The sequence below is a fragment of the Theropithecus gelada genome, chromosome 19, assembly GCF_003255815.1.
Source record: "Theropithecus gelada isolate Dixy chromosome 19, Tgel_1.0, whole genome shotgun sequence".
NCBI lineage: Eukaryota > Metazoa > Chordata > Mammalia > Primates > Cercopithecidae > Theropithecus > Theropithecus gelada.
This window is the reverse complement of record NC_037687.1, coordinates 27447320-27471566: the sequence shown is the minus strand read 5'-3', so window position 1 is coordinate 27471566 and position 24247 is coordinate 27447320. Positions and strand designations below refer to the sequence as shown.

Genomic DNA, 24247 nt, shown 5'->3' with positions numbered 1-24247 from the left:
GGACCCCATTCCCTATATGAAGAAGCCTCGCTAATTCCTACACAGGGAAGCCTCAGTGTCCACAGAAATCAGGCTCCCCCATCCTTAATACAGATACTTCCCCTGTGACTCCATGCAGATGGGAACCACTAATCTTTATATCCACAATCACCCCATATCCTACAGAGAGGGTCCCTTGGAATCTATTTTTTGTTTTTGTTTTTTCCCAGCAGGGTCTCGCTCTGTCTCCCAGGCTGGAGTGCAGTGGCAAGATCTGTGCTCACTGCAACCTCTGCCTCCCAGGCTCAAGGGATCCTCTTGCCTCAGACTCCCAAGTAGCTGGGACTACAGGTGCACACCCGCAAGCCCAGCTAATTTAGTATTTTTTGTAGTGATGGGGTTTTGCTTTGTTGGCTAGGGTGGCCTTGAACTCCTGGGCTCAGGCGATCCACCCACCTTGGCCTCCCAAGGTGCTGGGACTACAGGTGTGAGCTGCTGCACCAGGCCATTTTTGTTGTTGCTGTTGTTGCTTGTTTTTTAGAGACAGGATCTCAGTCTGTCACCCAGGCTGGAGTGCAGTGGTTATGATTACAGCTCACTGCAGCCTCAACTGCCCAGGCTCAAACGATCCTCCCACCTCAGCCTCCCAAGTATCTGGGACTACAGGCATGCACCACCACACCTGGCTAGTTTTTAATTTTTTGTAGAGACAAGGTCTCGCCATGTTGCCCGGGCTGGTCTTGAACTCCTGGCCTCAAGCAGTCCTCCTGCCTCGGCATTCCAAAGTGCTGGGATGACAGGCATGAGCCACTGCACCTGGCTCCCTCTGAGTCTTCACTCAGAGAAGTGGACCAGACCCTGCCCAGAGGATGCCACCCCCAGATGTGGAGAATCCAATCACATTCGAAGACCTCCCAGTCTGGCCGGGCGCAGGGGCTCATGCCTGTCATCCAAGCACTTGGGGAGGCTGAGGTGGGTGGATCACCCGAGGCTGGGAGTTTGAGACCAGCCTGGCCAACATGGCAAAACCCGTCTCTACTAAAAATACAAAAATAGCCAGACATGATGGCACATGCCTGTAATCCTAGCTACCTGAGGCAGGAGAATTGCTTGAACCCAGGAGGCAGAGGTTGCAGTGAGCCGAGATTGCACCACTGCAGTCCAGCCTGGGTGACAGAGCGAGACTCCATCTCAAAAACATAAAAAACCCAGTCTACACACACAGGATCCCCATCTCCATCGAGCAAAAGGAACCCAATTTACAACCAGAGAATCCCCATCTCCACCAGAGATGCCCCCCAATCACTTATAGAAAAAGAAACCCCGTCCCTGCTGAGTGAAGGGGATCCCTTACCCCAACAGATACGAGACCGACCCCATCTCATACAAGGAAGGAAACTCCTGTCACAAACGGAAGGGGACCCTCTTCCCCATGCAGAGTGGAGACCCTCGCCCTAAACCGATGCGGGAATCCCCATCCCCCACAGCAAAGGGAGCCTCCTCCTCACACAGCGAAGGCTCCTCCTTCTCCCAACCCTACAAAGAGAGGGGCCCCAAATCCCCATTCAGAAAAGAACAGCCCCATCCCCACAGAGAGGGGGTCCTGGCACCACCTGGTTTTGCCTCAGGCATGTCGGGGGACCTCCTCCCGCTCCTCTGACCGCAGCCGCGTCCCGCTAGGCCCTAGGGAGGACAGGTGGGCCCCTAAGGGGAGCTTTTTAATGAGTCCTGAGACTCCCAGAAGGCTCCGGGAGGCATCAGACCATAGGGCCGCCCCACATTCCGCCCGCATGTTCTAAAGGGCGAGAAATAACAGCTGGACCTAGGGAGATGGCTGAGAGCCAGGCCCCCAGGGAGGAGGGGCTGGGGCTCGGACACCTGGGTCTGAGGGAGGAGGGGCTGGGGCTCGGACACCTGGGTCTGAGGGAGGAGGGGGCTGGGGTTCGGACTCCAGGATCTCAGGGAGGAGGGGACTGGGTGCTTGGACTCCTGAGTCTGGGGGCAGAAGGAGCTGGGGTCCCAGATTCTTGGGTTCCCTAGAAAGGAGGAGCGCCTGGACGCCTGGGTCCCGGCAGGAGGAAGAGGAAGAGACTAAGGGTCTCAAGGGGGCAAGGGCTGCGGGCCAGAGCTCTGGCATGAAGCAGGCGGGGGAGGGACAGGGTCTAGGAAGCCATTCTTAGCATCTGCAAGTCAGGAGTTTTCGGGAAACCGGAGCCGGGAGGGAGGGTCCGGTTTCCCAGCCTAGGCAGGACGGCGGTGGGGGGAGGAGGTCCCTGCGCCTCCGGGGAGGGCGCCGGGACTCTGGGACTCGGGAGTTTCGCGCCCCGGGCGTTGGCAAACCCGAAGAGCTGGGGCCCCGGCCATCTGGGACCCCGGACTGGCCGCCGCCCCTCCTGGGACCGCTCCGCGCGACTCTTCCCGGACCGCGCACTGCGGGCACCGGACGCGGGTAGGGGGTGGGCGTCCCCAGCGGGGGCGGGTGGGAGGCTGGGAAGGCCCTGGAGGGCTGCCCGGACGTTGGCGCCCTTCCCGGCAAGGGGACCTGTGACTTTCTGAATGGGGTAGCTCTGGACGCGGCGGGGAGCCGAGGGGCGGAGCCTGGGGAGGGGCGGGGCTTGGGGACGCCAGGTGTTGTGGGGAGGAAGGAGGGAAAGGGTGTTGGGAGTTAGGGTTAAGGCGGGGGACTGCCTGGCTAGTAACGCGGCGTGAGGGACCCGGTGTGAGGAAAAACAAGTCCCTCACCTTTTTCTTCCTGTTCATTTTCCCCCTCCTCCTTTTCCAAAACCCCCTACGAGCCGGAAACTTCTCCGCCTCCAGGGAGGGTCTAGCCAATCCGACGTCAGCCCCGCGTGATGTCACGGGTTGCCAGGCAGACTGCCACTGCGGTCCCGAGAGCCCCGCTAAGTTGGGGAGGGGCCCAGGCCTGCAGTGCCGCGGTCACCTGAAGCCTCGCGCCCCTCGCGGCCCCCCGAAGGCTCAATTCAGAGGGAAGGGGACAGAGACCCAGACGGAAGGGGAAGCGAGGAGGTAGAGCACTTCAATTGGCAGGAAGAGAGGAAGACATAAAACAAACGGAACCCCCTGTGCCTGCAAGTCAAGTCTCTTATTTCTCGGCATTCAAGGTTCAGACAGGTTTTGCTGTATAGTCTCTTTGTGATTTGTTTGTTTGTTTCTGAGACAGGGTCTCGCCCTGTCTGGAGTGCAGGGGCACGATCACGGCTCACTGCAGCCTCAACTTCCTGTGCTCAAGTGACCCTCCCTCCTCAGTAGTTCCGAGTAGCTGGAACTACAGGCATACACCAACACACCCCGCTAATTTTTTTATTTTTTTGTAGACGGGTAGGGAGGGGGTCTCACTATCTTGCTCAGGCTGGTTTCGAACTCCTGGACTCAAGCGATCCTCCTGCCTCGGCCCCCCAAAGTGTTGGGATTACAGAGCCCCCGACCAGCATATAATTGTCTCTTTGAACTCCTCTCATCATCACCCGTGATGTCACGGTGTCTCTGAGAGCCAGCGGCCCCAGTGGAGGGGCAGGATTGCAGTCCCTGACAAAAAGGTCCCAGGAGGTTTGTCTACCTCGGTGTGTCTAATTTTATTGCACATTTAGGGTAACAATGACAGCTCTTGTAAAAAGTACCTTCTTCGTTGCAGGGGGCCCTGGGAAGGACGTTTTACCTGCCCTTCCTCCCTCCTCCTCCCCACTCATTCTCTTGAGGGCAGGTCCCAGCCTGGGCTCTGCCACCAGCTGCTGTGTGCCTCCACATGGACTTCTCGTGTCTCTGGGTCATCGGTATTTCTTCCTCCTCCTCCTCCTCCTGGGAGTCAGGCAGTGTCAAAGGCTCAACAGGGGCTGCAACAGCTTTTTTTTTTTTTGAGACGGAGTTTCGCTCTTGTTGCCCAGGCTGGAGTGCAGGGCACGAACTCAGCTCACTGCTACCTCTGCCTCCCAGGTTCTAAGCAATTCTGCCTCAGCCTCCCAAGTAGCTGGGAGTACAGCCATGCGCCACCACGCCCAGATAATTTTGTATTTTTAGTAGAGACAGGGTTTCACCATGTTGGTCAGCCTGGTCTTGAACTCCTGACCTCAGGTGATCCACCTGCATCGGCCTCCCAAAGTGCTGGGATTACAGGTGTGAGCCACCGTACTGGGCCAGAAAGGCTTTTTGAGATCTTCCTCCTCCTTCTCTCTGTTTTTCACAGAAGGCACAAACTAAGGTTGGGAAGCAGCAAGTCATTCACCCTAGATCCACCTGTCCACCTGGGCTCCAGGACCTCTGGCCTCTTGGCCCTCAGCCTTTGACACTCCCTGGGGGTCACAACCAGTGCTCCATAGTCCACCCAGGCTTCAGTTCCAGCTGGGTTTATACAGTGATCTAAAGCAAACGGACTTGAGAAGCTGCGATAGCCAAGGATGGCAGTGACTGGGGCAGACTGGAGAACAAATACCCCATTAGGAAAGGCTACTGTCCTCCCGTTCCAGCTCCCCACCCCCCTCCAAAAACTGGCCCACTCTCTCCAGATCGTCCAAAGTTTTAAGTGAAGGCAGAAATCTGGGTGATGCAAAGTCTCCCTATTTTGAATGGTCTGCCGTTTTTTGTTGTTGTTGTTTTCAGATGGAGTCTCACTCTGTGGTCCAGGCTGGAGTGCAGTGGTGCAATCTAGGCTTACTGCAACCTCTGCCTCCTGGGTTCAAGTGATTCTTCTGCCTCAGCCCCCCGAGTAGCTGGGACTACAGGCACGTGCCACCATGCCCAGCTAATTTTTGTATTTTTTTTTTTTTTTTTTGAGACGGAGTCTTGCTCTGTCGCCCAGGCTGGAGTGCAGTGGCCGGATCTCAGCTCACTGCAAGCTCCGCCTCCCGGGTTTACGCCATTCTCCTGCCTCAGCCTCCCGAGTAGCTGGGACTACAGGCGCCCGCCACCTCGCCCGGCTAGTTTTTTGTATTTTTTAGTAGAGACGGGGTTTCACCGTGTTAGCCAGGATGGTCTCGATCTCCTGACCTCGTGATCCGTCCGTCTCGGCCTCCCAAAGTGCTGGGATTACAGGCTTGAGCCACCGCGCCCGGCCTAATTTTTGTATTTTTAGTAGAGACAGGGTTTTCACCATGTTGGCCAGCACGGTCTCGATCTCTCAACCTCGTGATCCGCCCACCTCAGCCTCCCAAAGTACTAGGATTACAGGCATGAGCCACCGTGCCCGGCCTTGTTTTTTGTTTTTAAGACAGTGTCTCACTCTGTCGCCCAGGCTGGAGTGCAGTGGCACAATTACAGCTCACCACAGCCTCGACTTCCTGGGCTCAAGAGATCCTCCCACCTCAGCCTCCTGAGCAGTTGGGACCACAGGTGTGCACCCCCATGCCCGGCTAATTTTTTTTTTTTTTATGTTTTGTAGAGATGAGGTCTCATTATGTTGCCCAAGCTGGTCTTGAATGTCTGGGTTCAAGCCATCCCCCTGCCTCACCTTCCAAAGTGCTGGGATTACAGGTGTGAGCCACTCCCAGCTGATGGTCTGCTTTAATGTGGATCCCTCACACCTCCACCGCCAAATGCTACTTTGAACTAAAGAGACCATCACCAGGGACCGGGGCCTGGGTTGGGGGGCAGGGGGTGACCACCTTGAGACCTCTGGTTAGAAATGACATGGGTGGGGAGCTGCCATGATCACCCAAAAATCAGTCATGTAGCCAGAGTGGTCCTCAGCATGGCCATAGGGAGGGCCACCAGGAAGGGTAGGGTCCCCATGAGAACTCAGTCTTTGTGGGGTCCCTGAAAGGGCATATCAGATGGACAGCCTAGGAGGTCTCAGATGTGATTAGAGGATCCCAGATATGACAAGGGTGTCCCTGACAGGGCCCAGACAAGACACATTTCACTGACTTCCCCATCCCCCCACACCCCAGACCTCTCAAGAGTGATTTCAGACATGACAAAAGGATCTCGGAGGAGCCCTAGATGTGATTGGGGAACTCCAGACACATAAAAAGGGACAGCAGAATGGTTCCAGAGAATTGGGGGATCTCAAAGATGAGGAGACAGATGTGGCAACACAGCCATAGATGGGCAAAGAGATCTGAGATGACAACAGCTCCCAGAGGGCCCCAGACATAAGGAGGAGATCTCAGATCCGACAAGAGGGACCCCTGGACAGGGCTCAGGGTTGCCAGCAGGGCCCCCACCCCAGATGAGATTGAGGGTTTACAGACACACGGGGATCTTAAAAAGGTCCCAGGCCTCACTGGGGAATCAGGTATCACAAGAAAATCCCAGAGAAGCTCTTGGGATTCTGGAAGAACTGCTACCCTGCCTCCCCTAGTATAGTGGTCCATAGGTCCTGTCACCCCAAACCTGAGGATCCTGGGGAGTCTGTACATGACAAAGAAATCCCAGAGGGACCCCAGGTACAAGTGGGGAATCCCAGACAAGCCCGGGCTGGGCTTGGGGATTATGGCAGGGCAGCACTCCCCCTACCCCCAAAAGGTAGGGATGCATAAGTCATATCAGGTAGGGTGTGGGGACGCCCTTTTTCTTCCAGGGGGATCCTGGCTGGGACGTGAGGTCCCCCAGCAGCTCCACAGGTGGGAGCCTCGGTGTGCTCAGGCCCGGCGGGCTGCAGGAAGCAGCGCGCTATCGAACTGGTAGGTGAGCTTGCGCTTGACCTTGCGGATCTCCCCGGTCTTGGCGTAGTTTCGGAGGGCGCGCGCCAGCTTCTGGTAGGTCATGCGCTTGCGGTTCCCCTTCTGCTGGCCCCAGCGGCGCGCCAGGAGCTCCTTGTGCTTGGAGGAGAACTGGAAGACGCCGGCGCCCTGCTCCACCCACCACACGCACTCACGCATGTCCCCGCGCATCAGCAGCCCCAGCAGGAACTGGTACAGGCGCAGCTTCTTGCGGGTCCCTGCGGTGAGGTCGGGGGCACGCGTTAGGCGAGGGGTCCCTAAGGCCCCGCCTTCCCCATCCACCCTCCTCTGAGACTTCCGCCCTGGCCTCCATCTCCCGGATCTGAGAAGTGGGGTGAGGAAGTGGCTGTTACATACTCCTGGCTCTGCGCCCCTCACCACGGGGGCAAGTCACTCCCCCTGCCCGAAGCTGCCCTCCCCAGGGCCCCTCCGGAGTTCTGTGCTTTAATGTTCGAGATTTACATCTGTCCTGCCTTCCGCCTTGCGGCCAGCACGTAATATTCCCTATTTGTTGAGCTAGTGGATGAAAGAGTTTGTGAAATGGGTTGACAGCGCTGCTCAAAGGATTATAACGGAGAGGCAAACAGATCTGGAGGCAGTTGCATTGGCCTGGCTATCTCTCCTGCTTCTGGTCTCCTAGCCTCTCAGCCCAAACCGGGACAGGGTCCCGGGAGAGGCCAGAGCACCTGACTCCTGGGCTCCTAGGCTTTTCTTTTGTTTTTGAGACGGAGTCTTGCTCTGTGGCCCAGGCTGGAGTGCAATGGCCCAATCTCAGCTCACTGCAGCCTCTGCCTCCAGTGTTCAAGCAATTCTCCTGCCTCAGCCTCCCGAGTAGTTGGGACTACAGACATGCACCACTACTCCCGGCTTATTTTTATATTTTTAGTAGAGACAGGGTTTCTGTTGGCCAGGCTGGTCTCCAACTCCTGGCCTCAGGTGATCCGCCCGCCTCGGCCTCCAAAATGCTGGGATTACAGGTGTGAGCCTCTGCGCCCGGCCAATAACTGGGAGTTTCAGAGCAGGGCACTGGCTACAAGAATCCCATCTCTGCCATTTTACAGCAGTGTGACCTTGGGGTGGTGACATAGTGACATTTATTTATTTATTTTTTTTTTCAAGGCAGGGTCTCGTTCTGTCACCCAGGTTGGAGTACAGAGGAGCCATCACAGCTCACTGCAGCCTCGACCTCCTGGGCCTAAGCAATCCTCCTGCCCCAGCCTCCCCAGTAGGTGGGACTACAGGTATGCATCATCAGGCTTGGCTAATTGTTTTATTTTTTGTAGAGATGGTGTCTTACTATGCTGCCCAGGCTGGTCTTGAACTCTTGGCCTCAGGTGATCCTCCCACCTCGGCCTCTGAAAATGCTGGGATTACAGGTGTGAACCACTGCACCTGATTGAATTCCTATAATTTTAGGCTGCCTCGGCATTCATTTAAAATATAAGTTGGAGGCTGGGTGCAGTGGGCCATGCCTGTGATCCCAGCACTTTGGAAGGCTGAGGTGGGCGGATCACTTGAGGTCAGGAGTTCGAGACCAGCCTGGCCAACATGATGAAACCCCATTTCTACTAAAAACACAAAAATTAGCTGGGTGTGGTGGTTTATGCCTGTAATCCCAGCTACTAAGATTACAGTAGCTGAGTCAACAAGCTACTGTACGCTAGTGCAATGGTATGATCTCAGCTCACTGCAACCTCTGCCTCCTGGGCTCAAGCGATTCTCCTGCCTCAGCCTCCCAAAGTGCTAGGATTATAGGCATGAGCCATTGTGCCTGGCCTGAACCCACCAATTAAAACTCCCCTCAGGAAACCTGTTTGGTTGACGCCTTGGACCCAATAAAGGCATCAGCCCACTGATCCCTCTCTCTCTCCCTCCCTGCCTGCACTCCCTGACCTGTGTGTGTGTGTGTGTGTGTGTGTGGCCTCCAGGCATGCCATGTATGCCCCAGGACCTATAAGCAATAAAGTAATTTATTTCCGGCTGGGTGTGGTGGCTCATGCCTGTAACTTCAGCACTTTGGAAGACTGAGGTGGGAAGATAACACAGGCTCAGGAGTTGGAGATCAGCCTGGGCAACATAGCGAGACCTCACCTCTACAAAAATTTAAAAAATTAGTCAGGTGTGGTGGTGTATGCCTATGGTCCTAGCTACTCAGGAAGCTGAGGCAGGAGGATCGATTGAGCCCAGGAGTTTGAGGCAATAGTGAGCCTAGATTTCGTCTCCTCAGCCACAAATGAGGCTGTGTGGCCAGGCACAGTGGCTCACGCCTGTAATCCCAGCACTTTGTGATGCCAAGACGGACGGATTACCTGAGGTCAGGAGCTCAAGACCAGCCTGGCCAACATGGAGAAACCCCATCTCTACTAAAAATACAAAATTCAGCTGGGCGTGGTGTGATCCAAGCTACTCCAGAGGCTGAGGCAGGAGGATTGCTTGAACCCAGCAGGTGGAGGTTACAGTGGGCTGAGATTGTGTCACTGCACTCCAGCCTGGCTGACAGAGCGAGACTCTGTCTCAAAAAATAAATTAATTAATAAAATTTTTTTTTTAATGAGGCTGTGGTTTTGTTTGTTTGTTTTTGAGACGGAGTCTTGCTCTATCACCCAGGCTGGAGTGCAGTGGTGCAATCTCGGCTCACTGCAACCTTTGCCTCCTGGGTTCCAGCAATTCTCCCACCTCAGCCTCCTGAGTAGCTGGGATTACAGTCACGTACCACCATGCTCCACTAATTTTTTTTTTTTTTTTAGACGGAGTCTCACTCTGTCACCAGGCTGGACTTCAGTGGTGAGATCTTGGCTTACTGCAACCTCTGCCTCCTGGGTTCAAGCAATTCTTCTGCCTCAGCCTCCCGAGTAGCTGGGACTACAGGTGCACACCACCACGCCCAACTAATTTTTGTAGTTTTAGTAGATGTGAGGTTTCACCATGTTGGCCAGGATGGTCTCAATCTCTTGACCTCATGATCCACCCGCCTCAGCCTCTCAAAGTGCTGGGATTAAAGGCGTGAGCCACCGCGCCCGGCCTAATTTTTGTATTTTTAGTAGAGACGGGGTTTTGCCATGTTGACCAGGCTGGTCTCGAACTCCTGACCTCAGGTCCTGCCCCACTCAGCCTCCCAAAGTGTTGGGATTACAGGCGTGAGCCACCACACCCAGCCTGTGTGTTGATTTTTACAATCCACTGTGGAGCCTGTAGGGCCAGGTGCTTTGCAAGGTGCTTTACAATTATGAGCTCATTTAATCTCCGTCATAACCCCGTGAGATAGGGACAATGACAATGATGCTCACTTTATAGATGAGAAAGCGAGGCCCAGGCACAGAAAGTAAGGAATGATCTCAGCTTTCTTGGGGTTGAGCATAAAGGATGTTGGGCACATGGGCAGGGCAAGGGTTGAAGCGTTGGGGGTTGACAGCGTTATTATTTCTGTTGCTGTGGTGTCAGGAATGATGGGGAAGAGGTCGACTTACTGAAGTGCTTACTCTGTGCCTGGCACTGCTGTCCCATTTACACTTATTATCCCATCTAATCCTCCCAACGACCTCAGGAGGGTAGACACTATCACCTTCATCCCCATCGCACAGACAGGAAACCTGGGCACAGAGAGGTAGAGGCACTCACCCAAGGTCACACAGCCAGCAGATGGTGTGGATCTGGAGTTGCCTGGAGTGCTGGCATATATGTAGAGGCCCAGGAAGCCATGGTGCTCTCAGCCCCCCAACTATCTCCAGCTGGCATCTCCCCCACCCCAGCCACTCCCGCATACCTGCCTCGGATCCCTTCCCCTCGGGGCCAGCCACGAGGGCCTCATCCGACTCGCTGTCCGAGACCTCCAGGGCAGGGCTGTCCAACGGTAAGTCTTCCTCCTCTGATAGCACGGGGCTGGGGTACGGGGCATATGCCGGGGAAACCAGGGTCTGCGGAAGGTCAGGGTCACTTGCACGTCCAGGGACCCCTTGTCTCCCTCCACTTCCTCCTCTCAGGCCAAGGCGGTGGCCCTCCTGGCTCTGGTCTCCCTCTTTGTTGACAGCGTGGACTCTGGCCTTTGTTCAGATCACCACACTGTGGCCAGGGGACACCTGAGGCACCTCCTTAAAGCTGGTCCAACACAGGTAATGTGAGGCTGCCCTGTCCCTGGCTTCCCGTCACTACCTCTCTTGACTCACTTGTTCAGAGGGGCAACAACAGAACGTAACCTGGGAGGCTGCTGCAGGGGTTACTATGTGCAGTCTCTGTGCGGTGCCTGGCACCCAGCACACCTCAGCCAAATGACTGAGCTTGAGTTTTCTTTTCTTTTCTTTTTTTTTTTTTTGAGAGAGGATCTTGCTCTGTTGCCCAGGCTGGAGTGCAGTGGCATGATCTCCGCTCACCACAGCCTCGACCTTCTGGGCTCAAGCAATCCTCCTCCCACCTCAGCCTCTCAAGTAGCTGGGATTACACACCACACCTGCTTTGGGCTTGATTTCAACTGTCCCCTTACCACTCACCTGGCTGGTGAAGTCCTCCGTGGGGTATGCAGGGAGGCCAGGCCCTGGGGCCTCCAGGCTGGGGGCCAGTTCGAGGTTCCCTGCAGGGCTGTAGGTGGGGGGTCCATAGCAGAGCTGGGCAGCCTGGGAGTGGCTAAAAGCGGCTGCTGCTGGGTCAAAGGCTTCATAGGGGGCGGCTGGGACAGGTGGGGCCACAGTCCAGTCCCATAGGGAGTCTGGGGGAGGGGCACTGAGTCAGAAGCTGGGAGCTCTGAGGGAGGCCTCCTCCCAGTCGAAGCCCCCAGCACAGAGAGGCCATTGTAGGCTGTGCAAATCTCTGACCCCAGGATTTGCATGGGGGAGCGGATGGGTGGGAGAGGAAAGGGGAGGAGGGCTACAGGCCCAGGCCACCTTTATCCTGTTGTGCTAGGTGATGACCTCCCCTGGGCCTCAGCTCCCCCATCTGTGAAATGGGCCCCAAGCCAGGAAGGGTACTGGGCTGGGGTCACTCACCAGGAGCCCCCTCTGAGTCAGGGTAGCTGGAATGCTTGCAGCTGTCCAGGTCATAGAAGACGCCATCTGGGTACTGGTACGGGGTGCAGGAGGGAAGGGGGGTCATCCCAGGCCTTGGGGACTCCCAACCCCCACCCTGAACCCTTGGGGAGACTCCAGCACAGACAGGGGAGAGAAGAGGGGACGCTGGAGAGATTAGAGCAACAAAGAGACAGAGATTAGGCATCAGAGACAGGGACAAAGAGACAGAGATACAGAGAGTAGAGACACAACCCAACAGGGACACACAGCAGCCAGGTCCTGCTAAGACGGTGGGCTCCGAAGAACCCCGACCCCTCACTGGCACACAGTCAGCACATCAGGGCACCTGGAGAAGGGGTGGAAGACCTTTCCCAGCCTTGCCTGCCTGGGGGCTCTGGAGGTGAAGGGCAAGGGGAAATGGAAGTGTTTCACTTAACAGAAGCAGGGGTCAGTGCTTTTTAAATACACCTCCAGGCTGGGCGTGGTGGCTCACGCCTATCATCCCAACACTTTGGGAGGCTGAGGCGGGCAGATCACCTGAGGTCAGGAGTTCGAGACCAGTCTAGCCAACATGGTGAAATCCCATCTCTACTAAAAATACAAAAATTAGCCAGGCGCAGTGGCTTACGCCTGTAATCCCAGCACTTTGGGAGGCTGAGGCCAAATCACCTGAGGTCAGGAGTTCGAGACCAGCCTGCTCAACATGGTGAAGCCCCATCTCTACTGAAAATGCAAAACTTAGCTGGATGTGGTGGCAGGTGCCTGTAATCCCAGCTACTCTGGAAGCCGAGGCAGGAGAATTGCTTGAACTTGAGACGTGGAGGTTGCAGTGAGCTGAGATTGCACCACTGCACTCCAGCCTGGGTGACAGAGTGAGACTTTGTCTCAAAAAATAAATAGGCCGGGTACAGTGCCTCACGCCTGTAATCCCAGCACTTTGGGAGGCCAAGGCAGGCAGATCTTGAGGTCAGGAGATCGATACCAGCCTGGCCAACATGGTGTTTTGTATTTTGTAAAAATACAAAAATTAGCCAGGCATAGTGGTGCACACCTGTAGTCCCAGTTACTCGGGAGGCTGAGGTAGGAGAACTGCTTGAACCCAGGAGGTGGAGGTTGCAGTGAACCGAGATCATGCCACTGTACTGCAGCCTGGCGACAGAGCAAGACTGTCTCAATAAATAAATAAATAAATAAATAAACCTCCCTATGTTGATTTGCCCCAAGAATCATGTGTTGTTGCTTCAAGAACTCGAGTCTAGGAAAAACTACAGCTAGATCCACACCATGCCTAGGACCTGGCAGTCTCACTCCTTGGCATTTAATCAAGAGAACTGAAAATGGATGTGCACAAAATAGCCTTGTTCCAGAATCATCCCAGCAGCTTTATTATGAGTCTCCAACTGGAAACAGCCCAGGCGTCATCAGCAGGAGAAGGGATAAACAAACTGTGGTGTGGGCTGATCACAGAGTACTATACAGCAAGGAAAAAGGACAAACACTGACACACATTTCATGTTGAGTGAGGGAAGCCAGACCCCAAAAGGGACATGCTGTATGACTCACTTTACATAAAATTCAAAAGCAGGCAGCCGGGTGTGGTGATCCACACCTGTAATCCCAGCAATTGGGAGGCTAAGGTGGGAGGATCACTTGAGCTCAGGAGTTTGAAACCAGCCTGGATAACATGGTGAAACCCTGTCTCTACTAAAAATACAAAAATTAGCCAGGTGTGGTGGCGCGTGCCTGTAATCCCAGCTACTTGGGAGGCTGAGGCAGGAGAATTGCTTGAACCTGGGAGGTGAAGGTTGCAGTGAGCCAAGACGGTGCCACTGCACTCCAGCCTGGGTGACAGAGTGAGACTCCAAAAAAAAAAAAAAAAAAAGAGCAGGCAAAACAAATTACAACTTGGTGGCGGAAAACATCAGAGAAAGTTATTGACTGAGAAGGGACAGGAAGGAATATTTCAGAGATGGAAATGTTCAGCATCTTGATCTGGCTTGTGGCTACACGGTGTGTAGATAATGCAAAAACTCACTGAAGTGTCCACAAGATTTGTCACTTTACTGACTTGTTAGTTATACTTCAATTAAAACAAACAAACAAAAAAACAAACAAAAAAACATGACTGGGGTGTGAATGTGGAGGGGCGTGAACAGGGGGTTTCTTTCAAGCACATCAGACTGGGTTGTGGGTTCAAGGGTGTTGGGTATAGTATTCCGTGTCTGAACTATTACAGAATACAATTTTTAAAACTATGAACAAACAAGAAGGAAAGGAACATGAAAATACATCTGCTGAATGTGGGATGGGCAGAGAGAGACGCAAAGCCACAAGGAAGTGGATTCAGCCTGAGAGAGGGAGAGAGACATCAAAAATACGGATGGGGGTGGCAGGAGATCCCAAGGGGGGACTCAGAAACAAAGTGACAGGAAGAGGCGGGAGGGGAAACTGAGGAAGGAAGCAAATGACTTGTCTGAGGGAGGTCACCATGGGCCACCTCTCCCTGGCTCCCAGGGGCCCCAACTCACCAGACAGCTGAAGTGTGGCCCGTCGAGCCTGGAGGGGAGAGACACAGGGGCATGCTGAGGCTGCCTCCAGCCACCTGAGTCTCAAAGTGGTTGGGGGCTGACGGGGAGGCGGCAGCAGCTGTGACCACCACAGCCCTGTGTGAGGGACCAGCCCCACCACATTCACCGGACTCCCCCACTAACCCCTGCTGGGACAGGAAGTGGGGGGGTGGGGGGGGGAGGCAAATGTCCCCCTCCTCCCCAGGATTTGCATAGACACCCTGGTGGGGAGGGACAGGGAAAGTGAGGGAGAGAAAGTCCCGGAAAGGAGGTGTGGGGATGGAGAGGGAGCCTGGGTCAAGTGGGGCCTTGGTGGCGAGTCAGTTAAATGAGTCCAGCTTGGACCAGAGGAGAGGGATGGAGAGATGTCTGGGTGGAGAGGGGGAAACCCAGAGGAGTCTCAGATGAGGAGGCTCCAGGAGAGGTGGGACAGGGAGAAAGGTGTGCAAAGGGACATTCACGCACGGAGGCAGGGAGGATTCCTGGAGCCCCAGATGGAGGGTGAGGCAGAAGGAGACCAAAAGGCAGGGAGAGCGAGAACTGGAGACAGAGACACAGAGACAGGCAGAGACAGAGAGCAACAGGCAGAACGCTGAGAGCCGGGAGATGCCAGATACAGAGCGAACAGATACGGGAACTCGGGGAGAGGGGAAGAGTCATGGATCGACAGAGTGAGAGCCACGGAGGACGCCCGCAGGAGGGCACGCTAGCAAGTGTCCCGAGGAAATGAGATCTGTGGGGAACAGGAAGGACAGGGACTGGGGGGATGGAGGAGAGTCCCAGCGAGGGCATGCTAGCAAGTGTCCTGGGGCAGTGAGACCCCTCCCCTCCACTCCCACCCACCTGCCCTGAGGAGCAGGGACCCCTGCCCATGGGTAAGGCCCCACGGAGGGGCAGTGCAGGTGGGGACCCCGGGTGCAGGTTTGGGGGCCCTCACTTACTGTGCAGCCTCCAGGGCGAGCATGGTGGTGCCGGGCAGGCTGTTTGCCGCCCACTGCAGCCGCCAACCCTATTTATATCTTGGCCCAGCCCCTACCCGGGGGGAGGAGGGTGCCCGCTGTCCACAAGCTCGGCCCTCCTCAAAAATCCCCTCAGGGAGGGGGTCAGGGGAGGGGGCTGGATTGCACAACCCCTTTGTCACATGGCAGGGAGGGCGGGCCAGAGGCTGTCTGGATTTGGGGATCCCCGTGGGGCTGGGTTTGGGGGGCTGACCTTGAGGGCTGGAGATGGGACAGGAGCTAGATTTGGGGGAATCCTGAAAGTCAGGGAAGGGCTGGGGTTCACTGAGGAGGAGAATCAGGAAACAGAGGATCTGGACCCAGGAGCTGAATTCCAGCAGCGGCAGGCTGGGGGCCCGAGGGGCGAGCACAAGGCTCTCCCCGGGGGGATGTGTGAGGTGACGGGAGGGCTGAGGGTGTCTGAGGGCATTTAGAGGCTGCGGGGATAGAGATGGGAGTCGCTGGGGGGAAACCCAGACCCAAAGCCCATTGCCAGGACCTTGACGTGGAAACATCGTGGGTGTGTGGCCCGGCGGGGGGCGAGGGGGGGTCCTCTTGGCCGTGCTGGGGAGTGGAAGCCCCGGTGAGCCTGGGGCTGCCCCAAGGCCTGGAGGAAACAGGTCAGCACCTGGAGGGCGGGGCAGCCACCAGGGTCCCCAGGGTCATCACCAGGGAGGGCTGGGCCGGGACCAGACACCTGGGGGTCCTAAGCAGGGCAGAGAAGCGCCGGGATAGGTGTCATTCAGGGCCAGGGAGGACACACGCAGGCTTGGCCCACACGAACCAGGCAGCACAGGCGGGAGCCCAGGGGGCTTCTGCTGAGGATGGGGTGCAGTGGGGGCCTCAGGAGGGTCCCAGCCAGGACCAGGGCTTATGAAACCAGACCGTGTGCCCCCAGAGACCACAAAGCACCATGTAGCAAAAGTCCAAAACTTTATTAATTGTCCCTGGCCCCGCCCCCGCCCCATGGGATGCTTGCAGGGTCACCAGGCCTCGGGGCCAGGGGGCCCAAAGCGCCGCAGGAGCTGCTCCTGGTCCTCCAGGTCCTTCCGCACCTTCTTGCGCATGTAGAAAATGGGGCAGTCCCGGCTGCGGGTGGGGGCGGGGGTGGGGGTGGGGGCAGGGGCAGGGGCAGGGTCAGGACCGGCCAAGGCCCAGTGCCCAGCCTGGGAGAGGGGTGGGGGCTGTTCCCAGGACTTTGGCCCCCGCCTGCTGCCCAGCCCACCCGCCCCCTCCCGCAGCGGCTGTTTGCTCAGCAGGCACGGGGGGAGCCGGTAACGGCGGGTGCCTGGCGAGGTGCAGGGCCACGGCTGGCCGTATATCACCTGTCACCTGGCGTGGGAACCCACCCCGCCTACCCGTTCCCTGGGGAAAGCCCAGCCCCGCCCTGCGGAGGGGGCCAGGCTGGCTGGGTGTGTCGGGAGGACAGCCATTTCCCGGGCAACACTGGGTGCCGGGCCCTGCCCCTCAGCACCCACCCCCTCTGGGGGGCTGGGATGGGCCCATTTTTCAGGCAAGGACACTGAGGCTCAGGAGAGCTCACAGCTGGAAGGGGATGGGCTGGGAGGATGCTCAAGAGAGGCCTTGGAGTCACAGGTTGGGTCAACAATCCACAGGCCTGGGAGCTGGGAAGGGGCGGGGCAGCCCAGGGTCGGGACACGGCGCACACCTGGTGCAGATGACATCCTCGTGCAGGCTGCCCTGGCAGCGCTGGCACTGCGTCCAGAGGCGCGAGAAGCGCTCCTCCAGGGCATTCAGATGGGATACCTGGGGATGGCAGCGGCTGAGCAGGGCACCCCAGCCTCCCCACCTGGCCCCTCCTCACCTCCCAGCCCTCTCACCTCCTTCTGATACAGCTCAGACTCCCGGGGCTGGCAGAACTCACACACGGCTCCTGGGGGAAGGCGGGTCAGCACCAAGTGCTGGGGCCAAGCCAGGAACTGGGCCACCCCATCCCTGCCCACTGCCAATCCCAGCTTCTGAAAGTCCCCAGAGGCTGGAGAACAACGGAGCAAGTGTGCTGGGAAAACTCCCCTGGGGAACTCCCAGGGTGGGGGCCAAGGACCCTCTGTGGGGGGTGGAGAGAGGGGCCACCTGCCCAAGGGCCCTGGGTCTAATGGGTGGCAGTGCCAGCCCCAGGGGTGGGTGTCTAGGACCTGGGGTGATGGCAGAGGCAGGCTGAGGGCCAGTGGGGGCCCAGTGGACAGGACCACTCACCCTGGTGGTTGAGCACTGTGCGGCAGCCGATGCAGCAGTTGCGGCGTTTGGCGAAGGCCAGGAGGCCGCCAACCTTGCCCGTGAGCACTGTTTTGCAGCGCGTGTGGTCCCCCCCTGCAGGAGAGGAGGCAGGTGGTGGGCCAGTGCCCCCCCCGCACCCCCAGGGTGCCCCCAGTCCCCCGGTGCCCCCGTACGCAGTAGCACAGCCTCGGCACGGCCCTCGCCCAGGATGGGCTCAAAGATGCGCAGGAGGGGCTTGGCCAGCTGCTGCTCCAGGTAATACTGCGTGTCGATGGGCAGGCTGTGCTCCAGCACGAACAGTGGGTCCTGCGGCCACACAGCAGTCACACCCAGGCAGCCCAGGGTAAGGGTGCCGGGGCGGACACGGGGGAACAATGGCACGGGGTGGTCATGGGGTGTAGGGCCTAGGTCTGCCTATGGGCTGTGACATGGGGGTCCTGGGTCTGGGATGGGGTTGGAGGTCATGAAGGAGTCTCTGGGCCACACAGTCTATGGGGCCCTCAGGTCACCAAGGAAGGGTCGGAGTTCACAAGGGGAAGCAAGGATGAGGAAGGGGTCAGGAGGTCAGAGGCCATGGGGCTAAGATGTGGGTTACGGGGGGGTGGGGGTAGAGCGGGAGGATTATGAATCCAAGGGAACCCCTGGCTGAGGAGCTGTGTGCACAGGGGAGGGACTGGGGCCCCCTTCCATAGGGGAGCAAGGGAGGGGTCAGAATAGAGGGGGGGCCTCCAGAAGGGGCCCAGGCCACGCCTAGGCTGCCATGGGGGGTGGTTCTCAGGGCCCCACAGGGCATGGGAGGCCCCGCCCTTCCCGCAGGCCCGCCCATCTCGGAAAGCAGAAGTGAGAGCGAGGGGGCTGGGCGGGAGCGGGCAGCCAGGTGGGCCTGACCTCCGACTTCATGTAGGCGGCCACACCCTTGGCGGCACTGATGATCACGTAGGGGACGCGGTCGCCCAGGCTGGGCGCACTCCCGGGGTCCCGCTTCCTCATCCTGCGTGGAGACGGGGTGGCGGGTGGGTGAGGGCAGGTGGGTGGTGGGGGTGGGGTGGGGGTGTAGGAAGTGGGCCCAGCTGGCAGGAAGGAGGGGGCTATTTCTAGCCGGGCCGCCCGCCCCGTGGCAGGACCTCTCGGCCAGCTCCACGTGGGCCTGCTTGCCGGCGTAGTCGGAGGCCGCGCGGGTCAGCTCCTTGGTGATGACCAGCTGGGAGATATCGATGCGGTTGCACAGCAGGTCCGAGATGACATCCTGTGCATGGGCCACCGCGCCCTCGGGGTCTCTGTGGGACAGCAAGCTGCACAGTGTCACCAAAAGGCACTGAGGGCCAGGCTGGTGCCTCCACAGGTCTCAGGACTGGGGACCAGGATGAACACTTAGGGCTGAGGCTCAGGGCAAAGAGGAGCCCTTCCTACCACAGGCTGTAGAGTGGCAGAGGCAGGGCCTGAACCCACAGCTGCCCAAGCCGACTCTTTCCACTGCTTCACCACTGAGGAAGAGCTGGGCCTGACACCTGTGTTCCCAGGGGAGGAGGGGCTGGGGGTCTAGACTCTTGTATCTAAGAGAGAAGGGGGCTGGAGGCCCAGACCCCTGGATCTGAGGAGGAGGGGCTGGGGACCCGGACCCATAGGTCTGAGGAGGAGGGGCTGGGGCCTGGACCCATGGGTCTGAAGACGAGGGGCTGGGGGCCTGGACCTGTGGGTCTGAGGGAGGAGGGGCTGGGGGCCTGGACCTGTGGGTCTGAGGGAGGAGGGGCTGGGGGCCTGGGCTCCTGGGTCTGAGGGAGGGGCGGGGGGCCTGGGCTCCTGGGTCTGGGGGAGGGGCCGGGGGCCTGGACCTGTGGGTCTGAGGGAGGAGGGGCTGGGGCCCTGGACTCCTGAGTTTGAGGGAGGAGAGGCTGGGGGCTTAGACTTCTGGGTATGAGGGAGGAGGGCCTGGGGTCTGGACTCTTGTATCTAAGAGAGGAGGGGACTGGGGGCCCAGACCCCTGGATCTGAGGAGGAGGGGGCTGGGGGTCTGGACTCCTGGGTCTGAGGGAGGAGGGGCCGGGGGCCTGGGCTCCTGGGTCTGAGGGAGGAGGGGCCAGGGGCCTGGACTCCTGGGTCTGAGGGAGGAAGGGCCGGGGGCCTGGGCTCCAGGATCTGAGGGAGGAGGCGCTGGGGGCCTGGACTCCCGGGTCTGAGGGAGGAGGGGCTGGGGCCTGGACTCCCGGGTCTGAGGGAGGAGGGGCTGGGGGCCTGGACTCCCGGGTCTGAGGGAGGAGGGGCTGGGGCCTGGACTCCCGGGTCTGAGGGAGGAGGGGCTGGGGTCAGGACTCCTGGGTCTAAGAGAGAAGAGGGCTGGGGGCCTGGACTCCTAGGTCTGAGGGAGGAGGGGCTGGGGGTCTGGACTCCTGGGTCTGAGGGAGGAGGGGACTGGGGTCAGGACTCCTGGGTCTGAGGAGTGGGGGGCCTGGACTCCTGGGTCTGAGGGAGGAGGGGCCGGGGGCCTGGACTCCTGGGTCTGAGGGAGGAGGGGCTGGGGGCCTGGACTCCTGGGTCTGAGGGAGGAGGGGCTGGGGCCTGGACTCCTGGGTCTGAGGGAGGAGGGGCTGGGGCTTGGACTCCTGGGTCTGAGGGAGGAGGGGCTGGGGGCCTGGACTCCTGGGTCTGAGGGAGGAGGGGCTGGGGGTCTGGACTCCTGGGTCTGAGGGAGGAAGGAGGGGTGGGGCCCGGACCCCGGGGTCTGAGGGAGGAAGGGGCTGAGGCCCAGACCCCTAAGTCTGAGGGAAGAGGGGCTGAGGCCCAGACCCCTAAGTCTAAGGGAAGAGGGGGCTGAGGCCCAGACCCCTAAGTCTGAGGGAAGAGGGGGCTGAGGCCCAGACTCCTAAGTCTGAGGGAGGAGGGGGCTGGGGCCCAGACCCCTAAGTCTGAGGGAGGATGGGGGCTGGGGCCCGGACCCCTAAGTCTGAGGGAGGAGGGGACTGGGGGCCAGACCCCTAAGTCTGAGGGAGGAGGCCCCACCCACCGGTCGATGAGCAGGCGGCGCAGTGAGGCAGTGACCAGGTTGGCCACGAGGGGGCAGTTGTCCCTGCGCACAGCCTCCAGGCCCTTGCAGTCCATGCGGTCATGGGTGTCGGGCCGGGAGGAGAAGAGCAGGCCCGCGTAGCGCTTCTTGCTGATAAGCAGGTATGGGAAGTAGACCTGGGAGAAAGCCGCAGCCGAGACCCCTGAGCTTGCGGAGGCCAAGCCCCAATCCCAAGACTCCCCCCAGAAACTGAAGGCAGACAGGGTCCCAGATGCAGGAGGACACGGGAGCCACGCCCTGAACCTGACGGGATGGGCCCTGAGACACCGCATGTGGCTGGAAGTGGCTCCTGAGGCCCCTCGGCATGCCAGGGCCCCCCATACCAGAGACCCCAGTCTGAAACAGAGATGGGGATAAATCCAGATAGTCCCTAAAACATGAGATCCAGACAGGGGAGTCGATGAAGCATCCCATGAAAGAGAGGAGAAACTACGGCTGGGTGAGCCCTGAGGCAGAGACCTTCCCACTCTGCGAGGCTCCAAGGCCTGGCACGAGAGAGCGTTAAACCACAGGGAAAAAGTACAGTGTGAGAATTGGGCGTGGCGGCTCAGGAGGCCAAGGTAGGAGGATCGCCAGAGCCCAGGAGTTTGAGGCTGCAGTGAGCTGTGAACTTGCCACTGCATTCCAGCCTGGGCGACAGAGCGAGACCCAGTCTCTTCAAAAGAAAATATGGTGCAAGGATTCCTGGGACCAAGTGTACCGCACCCCGAGGGCTGGGGCAATGGTGCACAGATCCAAGATGCACCCCCATCAGGGTCCCTGTGTGGAGGGCAGCTCCACATCTGACCGGTATTGGGAAACCTCAAAACCAGGGACACCGTGACAGGGCTTTCAGAGAACAGATGCCGTCCAGTATAACAAAGCCCAAGGCCTTGGAGGCTTCCAAAACCAAGGCCTCAACCTTAGGAGAATCTAAGCAGCAAAATCCCTTCACAATGAGGCTTATGTGAACCCAAAGAATGGGACGCCCTAAGTACCCTGATGAAGGAACCTAAATGCAGAGCCCCTGACCCAGCCACTCACCTTCTCAAACTCGAGCCGGATGGGTGACGGGAAGTGACCTGACACCCAGTCCGCGGCCTCTCGCCCCAGGGCCATCGCCTCAGCCACCGAGGACACGCCGAATCGGCACATGACGGAGTCGGTGTCACCATACACAACCTATGGGGGGTGGGGATGTGTGTGTGTGAGAAGCAGGGTCCCTTCTGTCAACCACGTGTGTGTTTGTGGATTGGGTGGCTAATGCCAACGGGACCCAAGGATGCAACAGGAGAGTGGGCAGGGTGTGACCAGGAGGCATGGGGACAGGGGGGCCCGGCCCCGCTTCCATCCCCCCACCTGCCCAGGGCCCATCTCAGGGCAGCAGGGGGGGGCAGCCCCCGACCTTGGCGCTGGTGCTGTAGCCATTCTCCACTGTGTACTTAGACTCCACCAGTTGCTTGGTTTTCTCAATCATCTGACGTCCGAACCCCGTGACGCTCTGTCGGGGAGAGAATCGTGTGGAGTGAAGCCCTGGGGGCCATGTGCAGTGAACATGGACCGGTGGGGGAGGGGTCCCGCCTCTGCCATTTCCCAGTGGCATGGGCTTATGCACAAGCCGCTCTGCCCCTCCTGGGCCTCAGTTTCCAAATCTGCAAAATGGGATTACGAGGCTGCTCCTCAATGGTCAGGTGGAAAGAACTGGGTTCCCTGGCTCAGAGCTCTGGGCACGCACGAGGAACTGACTACATCAAAAGCATGCTGGAAAGACGGTGGCCTGAAGAGGTCACTGGCTCAGTGTTTCCCTCACACTGACATTTTGGGCAGCTCTCTGTGGTATAGGACCACTGACATAGCTGGCCTCATCCCTGAAAGCCAGCAGTGCCACCCCCATCCCTGTGCCACCAGAACTGGCCCTACCTACACATTGACAAACGCCCCCCAGGGCAGGGCATGGTACCACCCTGACTAAGAACCATTGACAAACCCACCGTCTTATTTTAGAATTAAGAAAACTGGCTGGCACAGTGGCTCATGCCTGTACTCCCAGCCTTTGGGAGGCTGAGGTGGCTGGATCACTTGAGGTCAGGAGTTCAAGATCAGCCTGGGCAACATGCCGAAACCCCATCTCTACTAAAAATACACACACACACACAAACACACACTCCCCTAAAAATACTTTAAAACAACAACAACAAAAAACCAAAAAACAAAAAACCTGAGGCTGGGGTTGGGGACACCAAGGAGAGATGGGTGTGATTCTTCTGTTTTTGTTTGTGTGGATCCAGTCAGGAAATCTGTCTAACTAGAGCATTTTGTCCATTTACATTTAGTATAATTACTGATATGGCTGGGCTTACGTCTACCACTCTACTGTCTGGCTTTTACTTGTTCCACCTGTCCTATGTTCCTTTTTCTTTCCTTTGTAATCTTTTCCTGAAATCATTCAGTATTTTTTTTTCTAAGAGACTCCTGAAATGATTCAATATTTTTCTTTCTTTTTTTTTTTTTAAGAAACAGGAGGCCAAGCGTGGTGACTCACACCTGTAATCCCAGCACTTTGGGAGGCTGAGGTGGGTGGATCACCTGAGGTCAGGAGTTCAAGACCAGCCTGGCCAACATGGTGAAACCCCATCTCTACTAAAAATACAAAAATTAGCCAGGCGTGGTGGCAGGCACCTGTGATCCCAGCTACTCAGGAGGCTGAGGCAGGAGAATCACTTAAACCTGGGAGGCAGAGGTTGCAGTGAGCCAAGATTGCGCCACTGCACTCTAGCCTGGGCGACAGAGCGAGACTCCATCTCAAAATAAACAAACAAAAACTAAAAGAGACAGGGCCTCAACTCTGTCACCCAGAATGGGGTGCAGTGATGCCATCACAGCTCACTGTAACTCAAACTGCTGGGTTCAAGTCATCTTCGCGTCTCAGCCTCCTGAGTAGCTGCAACTCTAGGCATGAGCCACCACCATGCCTGCCTGGTTTTGTTTGGTTGTATTTTTTGTAGAGACAGGGCTTCACTATGTTGCCCAGGCTGGTCTCCAACCCCTGGCCTCAAGTGATCCTCCCTCCTCAGTGTCACAAAGTGTTGGGATTACAGGCGTGAACCACTGTGATTCATTATTATTTTTTGAGACGGAGTTTCGCTCTGTTGCCCAGGCTGGAGTGCAGTGGCGCAACCTTGGCACACTGTAAGCTCCGCCTCCCGGGTTCAAGCAATTGTCCCACCTCAGCCTCCTGAGTAGCTGGGATTACAGGCATCTGCCACCATTCCTGGCTAATTTTTTGTATTTTTAGTAGAGACGGGGTTTCACCATGTTGGCCAGGCTGGTCTTGAACTCCTGACCTCGTGATCCGCCTGCCTTGGCCTCCTAAAGCGCTGGGATTACAGGTGTGAGACACTGCGCCTGGCCCACTGCATTTTTATTATTCCACCTCTTGCTCCCATAAGCTTGAGAGACAGAAATAAGGAAAGAGGTCAAGAGACAGAAACAGGCCGGGCGCGGTGGCTCAAGCCTGTAATCCCAGCACTTTGGGAGGCCGAGACGGGCGGATCACGAGGTCAGGAGATCGAGACCATCCTGGCTAACACGGTGAAACCCCGTCTCTATTAAGAAATACAAAAAACTAGCCGGGCGAGGTGGCGGGCGCCTGTAGTCCCAGCTACTCGGGAGGCTGAGGCCGGAGAATGGCGTGAACCCGGGAGGCAGAGCTTGCAGTGAGCTGAGATCCGGCCACTGCACTCCAGCCTGGGCG

General features: G+C 57.9%; 3 protein-coding genes across 7 annotated transcripts in view; all 3 read right to left on the bottom strand.

Moving 5' to 3' along the window:
• The window catches only part of MYBPC2 (myosin binding protein C, fast type), a 35194-nt gene extending 33538 nt beyond the window's left edge, over positions 1 to 1656 (bottom strand). Inside the window, exon 1 of the mRNA XM_025367580.1 lies at positions 1593 to 1656. Coding sequence (XP_025223365.1) covers positions 1593 to 1611 — 19 coding nt within the window. The 5' untranslated portion in view covers positions 1612 to 1656. The remainder of the gene's footprint in view (positions 1 to 1592) is intronic.
• Positions 1657 to 3553: 1897 nt separating this feature from the next.
• SPIB (Spi-B transcription factor) lies at positions 3554 to 15200 on the bottom strand. Of its 4 annotated transcripts, XM_025368471.1 has the most exons (7): positions 15159 to 15200; positions 14179 to 14206; positions 11630 to 11702; positions 11138 to 11352; positions 10417 to 10567; positions 5047 to 6871; positions 3554 to 4735 (listed from the first exon to the last, which is right to left on the bottom strand). In XM_025368471.1, exons 1-6 carry the CDS (start codon positions 15179 to 15181, stop codon positions 6573 to 6575), a joined length of 789 nt encoding a protein of 262 aa, XP_025224256.1. In that variant the 5' UTR covers positions 15182 to 15200; the 3' UTR covers positions 3554 to 4735; positions 5047 to 6572. The 4 variants fall into 4 exon arrangements, with proteins under 4 accessions (XP_025224256.1, XP_025224257.1, XP_025224259.1 ...); XM_025368472.1 differs by lacking the exon at positions 3554 to 4735 and having other exon boundaries at positions 5915 to 6871; positions 10417 to 10532; positions 15159 to 15197; XM_025368473.1 differs by lacking the exon at positions 3554 to 4735 and having other exon boundaries at positions 5919 to 6871; positions 10421 to 10567.
• A 929-nt stretch (positions 15201 to 16129) lies between these two features.
• Positions 16130 to 24247, bottom strand: part of POLD1 (DNA polymerase delta 1, catalytic subunit) — a 34951-nt gene continuing 26833 nt past the window's right edge. Inside the window, exons 18-27 of one of the 2 annotated variants that reach the window (XM_025368470.1) lie at positions 21899 to 21994; positions 21538 to 21675; positions 20455 to 20630; positions 18578 to 18730; positions 18342 to 18444; positions 17627 to 17759; positions 17433 to 17546; positions 17057 to 17109; positions 16885 to 16982; positions 16130 to 16304 (exon numbers count right to left, since the gene is read on the bottom strand). In XM_025368470.1, coding sequence (XP_025224255.1) covers positions 16199 to 16304; positions 16885 to 16982; positions 17057 to 17109; positions 17433 to 17546; positions 17627 to 17759; positions 18342 to 18444; positions 18578 to 18730; positions 20455 to 20630; positions 21538 to 21675; positions 21899 to 21994 — 1170 coding nt within the window. In that variant the 3' untranslated portion in view covers positions 16130 to 16198. The remainder of the gene's footprint in view (positions 16305 to 16884; positions 16983 to 17056; positions 17110 to 17432; positions 17547 to 17626; positions 17760 to 18341; positions 18445 to 18577; positions 18731 to 20454; positions 20631 to 21537; positions 21676 to 21898; positions 21995 to 24247) is intronic. The other variant, XR_003116928.1, reaches the window with a different exon arrangement.